The sequence below is a fragment of the Aptenodytes forsteri genome, unplaced genomic scaffold (genome assembly GCF_000699145.1).
Source record: "Aptenodytes forsteri isolate BGI_AS27 unplaced genomic scaffold, ASM69914v1 Scaffold243, whole genome shotgun sequence".
NCBI lineage: Eukaryota > Metazoa > Chordata > Aves > Sphenisciformes > Spheniscidae > Aptenodytes > Aptenodytes forsteri.
This window is the reverse complement of record NW_008795314.1, coordinates 2,627,484-2,635,846: the sequence shown is the minus strand read 5'-3', so window position 1 is coordinate 2,635,846 and position 8,363 is coordinate 2,627,484. Positions and strand designations below refer to the sequence as shown.

The window sequence follows — 8,363 nt, the reverse complement described above, 5'->3', positions numbered from 1 at the left end:
ATATTTGAAGAGAAACTGTCAAGCTTTGCTCTCATAATAGACTCAAAACTGTCGTCTTTTTCTTTTTTTTTTTTAAATAAACTATACTCAACAGGTGCAAGAAAGCCCTGAAGAGAATTACAAAATTCACAGTGAGGCAAAGACTGCAGTGATATATGTGATATTATCTGAAATATTTATGAGCTGTTCTGTCATTTCTTGGGCAAGATATGTTTTCCCTGAATTTTAATAAGAAAGCAAACCTGTTATACAGTCAAGTCTAGATGTCTTTTCCTCTGCTTCCACCATTTATATAGATCTCATTAAACACTACAATATTGAGATCAAGATTTTGGCAAGCATGAAAGAAGTCAATTATCCTTACAGTCAAATTTCATTAACAAGATCTACATTTTTAAAAAATCAAGCATTAACAGTCCTTCACTCAAGTGAAGATACAGGAAGTGAGAGGGGAAGAAAAAACTTTCAAAAGCATGTATGTGACTTTGAAACGCAACTTTCAGTGCCTTTAAATGAAATTTTTGCTCCTGAACTTTCTATCAATTTTAAAAATTGTATCTAAACTAGTTTTACCAGTTTGTGAGGACAGCTCACTTAGGTTTAATTGAGTTTGGTCCCAAATAACAAGTCGGACAATGGCTATTAAGCAGCACAGCAAGTAAAAAACCCAGATTAATCTCCCCTGCAGAAGACTTCCCTACACTGAACTCTGCATTTTACACTGTATTTTAAGTAAAACATCTGTTTACTTCCAGCAACGACTAACCAATAACAAATCTTCTGGAATAAGAGATCAGTCTATTTTCCACACTAATGATAACCAAAAAACATTTTTTCTGATTACAAACTTGAGGGGGACAGTGACTATCAGAATGTTTAAAAAATGGTGTAATTTAGACTTACCTCATTTAAAGTGTTGCCATAAGCATGCAAGAGTAAAAAGCAATCTAAATCATCTGGAATGCAAGAAAAAGATATGCTCTTTGCTGTTCTAAGAATGCCAGGCTCCTGAGCAAACTGTTACACATTTAACAAGTTAATTTTGACTATTAAAGGCTGTTCATGCAACTATCTTATTAGTTAGCAGAATGGTGGTTTTCTCCAAGGCAGGTAATGCTGAGCTTCAACTAAACTTTTACCACAAAAGCAAAATACTTAAAATGAATTAGAAAGTTGCCTGAAGTCTGTAACCATACATTGCCCTATATCCAATCTGCAGGGTTTAAATACCTGATAGTTCCTGTGGGAGAAGGGAGAGGGCTGATCAGGTGAGCCATGTTGTCTGGAATGTTTATTGTTAAGGGAGAGATCTGGGGTTGCACAGGCTTCACTGGGGACTCCGGGGCCTCCTGTTTTTCTCTCTTTTCATTGGACAGAGCTGTGAATGTTATCTTGATGTTTGTGCTGGGAAACCTGAAAGTACAGCTGAAAAGTAAAAAACAAATATATAAGCCCCTCGTTTACAGAATGTAAGATTTTCTGCATAACTTGCAAGTTATCACCTAACCTTATTTAAAAATACAAAGGTATGGTATCTTATATAATTACCTGTAACCATCTTAATTTTACAGATCATACAGAAAGATCAATGTGACCAGAAAAAGATCCCCAAGTAAGCAACTTTAAAACTTGTAAAGAAATATAAGCAAATGCAATTCTTTGTAACAAGGGCAGTCTATGTGTTGTCTCTAAATCTCGAGGTTCATCCTGATCTTGCAACTATCCCCAAAAGAAGTACTACTCTTAAGACAAAAGGCTATTATTTTATGATGCCAAAGAACAGCTTCAGCAAATGAACGAGTAGGTCCATGATATCAAAATTAATCAGGAGCATAAATGTTGGCCAATTTGAGGTCTACTCAGTTTCATAGACTGGTCTAACTAAAAGATTTGGTTTATTTTCTCTTAAGATACTTATTAAACACACATCAATCCTAATTCTCATCATTTACAGAGTATTTTGCTGTTGTAGTACTACATTCAAATATCTTTTTTTAGAGTTGAATTCAAGAGCCAATTTCAATAAATTGCCCATTTTTGTAAGTTACCAAAGACTGTGTGCCCAAATTTAAACACTAATGATAAATTAACAATGCGCAATTGTTTAAAAATTTGGAAAATAAAATACAATGAATGCACCTTTGAGCATTTTCCTTTCTACATCTCTGTATATAGCATCTGGAAGTTAACCCAATTAAACAGAACAGGCTATTTATAACTTCTCAGTAATTAAACAGATTGAGCAAAGAAGAAACTTAATTTTCTCTCAACAAAAGTATCTATAAAAGTACAGTTCAAATAACTTTACTATCTCCTCTTTCTCAAGCTGTTAGACTACACTCAGCACTAAACCCACAGTTATATTTACACACCTCTTCCACATGATGAAAAGGACTTTCCAATGACACAATACCCAGAAACAAACCTTACAAAATGTTTGTTGGTTTTTTTGTTTTGTTTTGGTTTTTTTTAAGTGATTCTAGGTAGATCTAGTTTTATTAAAAAAGGAAACAACAGCATGCTGGAACAGGCCTAAGAAACGTAGCCATGAATGCAAGATACAGACTGTAAACAAAACCACATGATGAAAAGGACTTTCCAATGACACAATACCCAGAAACAAACCTTACAAAATGTTTGTTGGTTTTTTTGTTTTGTTTTGGTTTTTTTTAAGTGATTCTAGGTAGATCTAGTTTTATTAAAAAAGGAAACAACAGCATGCTGGAACAGGCCTAAGAAACGTAGCCATGAATGCAAGATACAGACTGTAAACAGAAGTGATGATTTCTCTGGAAAAATATATTAAACATAAAAGTGATGTAAGAATTGGAATGAACACTCAGCTGTAGAGTAGCCTTAAAAAACACTAACTCTCATGTGTTTTGGTTTTTATTTCTTAAAATTATTCTAAAGATATTTATAGAACAAAGACAGCATTTGATTTTCACTATGCTTCTTGCCACATGCACTGCAGTGGTTCTTTTTTCCTACAATACACACCCAAGGATCAGGAAAAAAAAGAGACAGAATCGACAATGACCTTCCTTTTCTCTCTGTCTTACTTCTCAGTATGGACCATGTCCGAATTTAACAGACGACCTATTTCTGAAACATGCTCAATGTACTAAATTAGGAACCGAATCTATGCCAAAAAACTGCACATGCATTTCAGCAAGAAAGTTAAATGGACAAATTTCTGGGTTGGTTTGTTTGGGGTTTTTTTTAATATCTTCCGTAACAACTCATTTATTTGCTTTTTCCACTAGAAAATATTTTTTGCCTATATTGTTTTAGTGACAATTGAAAGAGGTCTCAGCTGTTTTGCTAACAAAAATGTTTTCTAAACATTTCAGTTAATCAGCAACAATGACAACACCACTCCTGAAGTGTATACAAAGAGGGTAGCCAAAGGCATGCTTTTTGCTAAAGATTAAATAAAAATCCCTGTGAGAAAATGAACAACAGTATGTTTGACATAGAGACAGGTTTAAGTTTTAGTCACCTGCTCTGTATATTTTGTGAGGCTATTCCATACCTGCAAATTTAACTTAATGCTTTTCAGTCCAAACTTATTTCACCTTAAGAAAAACGTGGGAACAACTGGACATAGCTTTAGATGCTCATTCACTGGTTAGATTTCTTACTGCCTAGTAAAAAAAACCCAGTACATAATAATGAGCAACCAGAGTCCTACAGTGCTGGGGTGGGGTAAGGATGGGGAGGAGGTAGATCTTCACAACTTAGACACAAGTACCAGAAATATGGAAACACATAAAACGTATACTCAACAATTCCTCCAATATTCCATGTAAGTATGCATATTAAAACATCTCCCTTCTTAACACTATTGCACTACCTTAAGGCATTATCTGCCCTGTGGGCATCTTTTGCAAAAAAGGTAAGGGCAGCTTACTCAGAAAAGACTAAAGCACAGATTTCAAAGTATAGCAGAGACATGGTGCTCTCAAATGTTGCTCAAGTTCGAGAAAAAAAACAACACACACCCCCAAAAACAGGAGCTTTGACTAATCAAAGGTACTGTATAGGTTGTAAGTGTGCCAAACAAACTTGGAACTTACAGTCAGGAACTATATTAAAACCTAAAGGTGTTACTGTTACAGTTTACAACATTTCACATGCTGAGCTGAAAGGATGGCGTTGTTAAGGAAGATAGAATATACCTACAAATCACTATCTGGTTAGAACATGCCAACACCTGAGTATTATCAAAAGACCACAACTGTCAATTGATTCATATTTGTAAACAGAGGGTTTTTAATAGAAGCATATTTTTTATAGCTGGGATTCAGCCAAAAAGCAGAATAAAGAGTGTGTATTAACCAACAGATTTTCTGAATAAATTGTATTAAAGAAACGTGTTACATTTATTTCCAAAATCAAAGTAAGGAACATGTTCTAATTTGATCAGAATCAAGTTGGTTTTGGCATATTCTTTAGTTATACAATGAACTAAACAAAAACCACAGCACACCCAGAGGGAGAGACCTGATCAAACATTTTGTCTACAGCAAGCTGAATTTGATTTTACTCACTGTTTAAAGTGTTTACAGTAGTTTCATGATGTGCTACCACAGGACAGTTGCTGTAGAAGAAACTCATCTATACAACCCACTTTTAAAAAAAAAAAAAAAAAAAGGAAAGGAAAAAGGGTAGTTCTGCAAGCTGTCACTCTATACCTCATCTACTCAACTAACTACCATTCTTCCTTTGTAGGGTGATGACTTTCAGAGTAGGAAATCAAATAGAGCCACCAAGATTGATCCAACAGATTCCTAAAAACAAATGTTTACAAAACATCCATGTTTAAACAGTTATATGATGAAAAGTGTGTCAGGTATCTGAGTGATGAAAACAAACACCACTATTTAGCTGATGTGCCAGCCTTGTATTTTCTGTATTTCAAACAACTATTCACACTTGAATAATTTTGTACACTATTGATTATGACGAGTACTTGCATTGTGCTTTCTACAGAGCATCACACAGGACAGACAGTGTGCAATCTAGGAAACTGCAGCACAGGTGTCACAACCAAAACGCAACTCATGATCCTAATTATTCTTTTTTTACAAGTTAATTCTGGGTTGACTACTGGAAAACAGACAAGCAACATCAAATCATTTCAAACTATTCCCTAGAAAACTCTTAGTACCTCTACAGCTCCCAGCAAAACGGAGACGTGCTGATCTAGGCACTACCTCTGAAGAGTTTAGCAACTTTGTAGGGTGCCAGATAAGTGTCTTGTGGGAAAATGTGCAAAGTCTAGTTTTGTCACATCTGTATTTCTAATACTGTCTCACTTCCCCTCAGCAGTTCTGTCTGTACTGCAGGGAAAAGCTAATTATACACTTGTAATTCTGCCTATATGAAAATACCATCTGATTGAAAATGAGGAATTCTGTCCTGTCTCCACCTGGGAAGCCAAAACATAGAAGTAGGAATTCAATGTCCTCCCTGTACATAAACCCTGCTATGACACTCAGTGCCTCAGTATCCTTTGAATTACTCTGTTTTAATTGTCTTTTAAGAACCAGGACAGAAATTGGACAGGAGCTGCCATCCTACTGTTCTTTTATCAGCACCTCCAGATTTTACATTCAAATAGATTATAGGGGTTCAGCACTAATAACCCCCTAAGTCATGGTAGTTACAACGGTGTAGTTCAATTCTTTTACGTTGACTATGACACTGAACACCAGTTAACTTCAGGATGGGCCTATATTTTAAACAGATCTACAAGAATCACAACGTAAGAGTTTTCAAACTCTTGTTGATTTACTGAGAGCCAAGGAGAGCTTCAACTTTTTACATTAAAAAGGTAAAACCCACAAAAAAGAACCCAGTCAGCATCTGGGAGATTGCTTTTTTCGATTTTTGACTTCAAATACTTTAAACGCAACCATGGGCAATAGTGTAACTCACCTCGAAGAGAAACTGAGGTAATTAACAACACCCAGACCACTAAACAGACCTTTTTCAGCTTAGGTTTTCTCTGACATTATAGCAGGCTAAGATGATGCTATTCGTACTTCCTTCTCCTCCCCTATTTTCATCAGCAAACTAACAAAAAAAAAACCCCAACCATGGAAATCCCCATACTTCTAGATCTGTCCTCCCTTCTGTGGAAGGGAGATTTGAAACTAATCCCTTTTCTAATTCCTCTTACCTACCTACTTATGGCCTTTCCCCATCACTCCAGTAAAAATGATCTTCATGGCCAATTAATTTATTTATAATTCTGGTAGAAGATATGCACACTTTGAAGCTTAAGTCACCAGTAAGACGCTACAGTGCACACTTCCAGGCCCATTTTTGATTCAATTGTATTTTAAAAGTAAAACAAAAATTGGGTTTTTTACATCATTCGGATAGAACCACAGAGAAATTCAGTTTGGAAGGGACCTCTGAAGGTCTCTAGCCCGATCTCCTACTCAAAGCAGGGCTAACTTCCAAGTTTGACCAGGTTGCCCAGGGCCTTGTCTAATCAAATTCTGAAGCCTTCCAAGGATAGAGTTGGACAATTCATTCCTGTAATTAGCCACTTAACAGTGAAGGGTTTTTCTCATTTGTCCAGGTATAATTCCTTCGTTGCAACTTGCTACCGCTGCTTGTCCTCAAACTGCGAGCCTCTCAGCACAGCCTGGCTCCACCTTTTTTATAACCACCCTTTAGGCAGGGGAAGCCTGCAATTACATCCTCCAGTGGGCTTCTCCAGGCAAAAAAAAAAAACCCAGAACACCAAACACCAAAACCACGAGTCCTTTAGCCTCTCCTCATATGCCGTATGTGCCAGTTCCCTAAGCATCTCAGCAGCCCTCCCCTCACCTCTCCAGTTTGTCATCAGTTTTGTTTACATGGGGGGCCCAAAACCAGACCCTGTTACTGCCCAGTACGAGGCCAGCCTCCATCATCACAAGGGTGCACTGCTGAAACACATAAACCTCCTCTCCCCCAGGACGCCCCAGTCCTCCTCTGCAGACCTGCTCCCCAGTCAGTCATTCCCAGCCTTTACCCACCCCAGACACAGGATTTTACATTTGTCTTTGCTGAACTTCAAAAGGTTCCTGTCAGTCCGTTCCTCCAGCTTGTCAGCGTCCCTCTAGATGACAGCCCTGCCCTCCAGCCTATTAACCATTCCCCACCCCCACCCCCAATTCGGCATTATCTGCAACCTGCAACGGGTACTCTCTGTCCCATATCCCAGGTCACTGAGGAACAACAGCACTGACCCCAATTCTACAAGGTTAGAAAGCCACACAAGGGCACCACTTCCTCTGCGTCATTCTACGTAACATCTGTAAATGAAATCTAACACCAGTGTGTCAAAACTGGGCGGCATTCAAGCGTCCATAGGAACACGGTACTTGGAAATTACAGTTTGTATGACTTCCTGCTAATGGGTAAATTTCAGCATGAAAGAACAAGGACCACAATTTCATCTTTTCTCCATTTGCTGCTTCATTTATTATTAATTTCATCACAATGGATTACTAGGAAATTAATTATAAATTGAACTAGATCTTGCTACTGTTTTTTAACCATTTTTTAAAATAAGCAAGGCTTAAAAGATGAGTCTTTCCAAAAACAACTAGAAATACTATGGAGGTAAAAAAAGCTCAAAAAGTTGAAGTACAATTACATATAATTTCAGCCTTTGTAAAGTCTGTGCATTGTGCCTTCATGTCCTGAGAAAAAGGTACTTCTCTAAAGAAAGAGCTGAGCTTGGTTCCCCTCACAGATCAAACTGACACACACAAAACACTAGGAAACCTGTAAGAAGAGATGCAACTCCATGTCTTGGAGATACCTGAAAGAAGTAACTTCTGTTAACTTGGAGAAAAGCAACAATTCCCATATCAAGGGGAAAGTGCCTGTTTCACTCAGCCTACCCTTTTCCAAAAGAAACATAATTACATTTTCGAACTTCCTTTTCTGAATTTTATACCAAAAGGTTTCCGTTTGTTCAACACCAAGAGCAGGCATACTAAATTATTCACATCCAGAATTTATTTTTAAGACTTTGGGCTGTGTTTAATTGAACTGCAAGTCAATACTGCAGTTCATTTCCAGAATAGAATCATCATCTTTAGACTGAAACAGAATCAACAAAACCAAAAGTTATTAAAAAGACTAATTGAACTGAGCTACTTCAAAGCAGAGTCAGAATTTTAAGATAATCTTAAAGTACCCAACAGTTAAAAATCTGAGTTTCCGAAGTAATAATGAAGGTAGATATATAAATCCATCCAAATAGTTACAGTATTAAATAGCCGCCTAAAAACTCCCAGCACTAAATGATTACTAATAAAGTATAGGTTATTAGAAAAAAAATTATACAATTT

General features: G+C 36.9%; 1 protein-coding gene across 4 annotated transcripts in view; it reads right to left on the bottom strand.

The window, feature by feature from the left end:
- The window catches only part of FOXK2 (forkhead box K2), a 50,195-nt gene that overhangs the window by 13,263 nt on the left and 28,569 nt on the right, over positions 1-8,363 (bottom strand). For 2 of the 4 annotated variants that reach the window (XM_019472115.1, XM_019472116.1), the window contains exons 1-2: positions 1,231-1,315; positions 904-956 (exon numbers count right to left, since the gene is read on the bottom strand). Coding sequence is in view for 3 of the 4 variants with exons in the window: in XM_019472116.1 (XP_019327661.1) it covers positions 904-908 (5 nt within the window). In the remaining variant the exon portion in view is untranslated. Of the gene's footprint in view, positions 1-903; positions 957-1,230; positions 1,426-4,553; positions 4,575-8,363 lie in introns of those variants that run through there. The other 2 variants (XM_019472114.1, XM_019472117.1) reach the window with 2 other exon arrangements.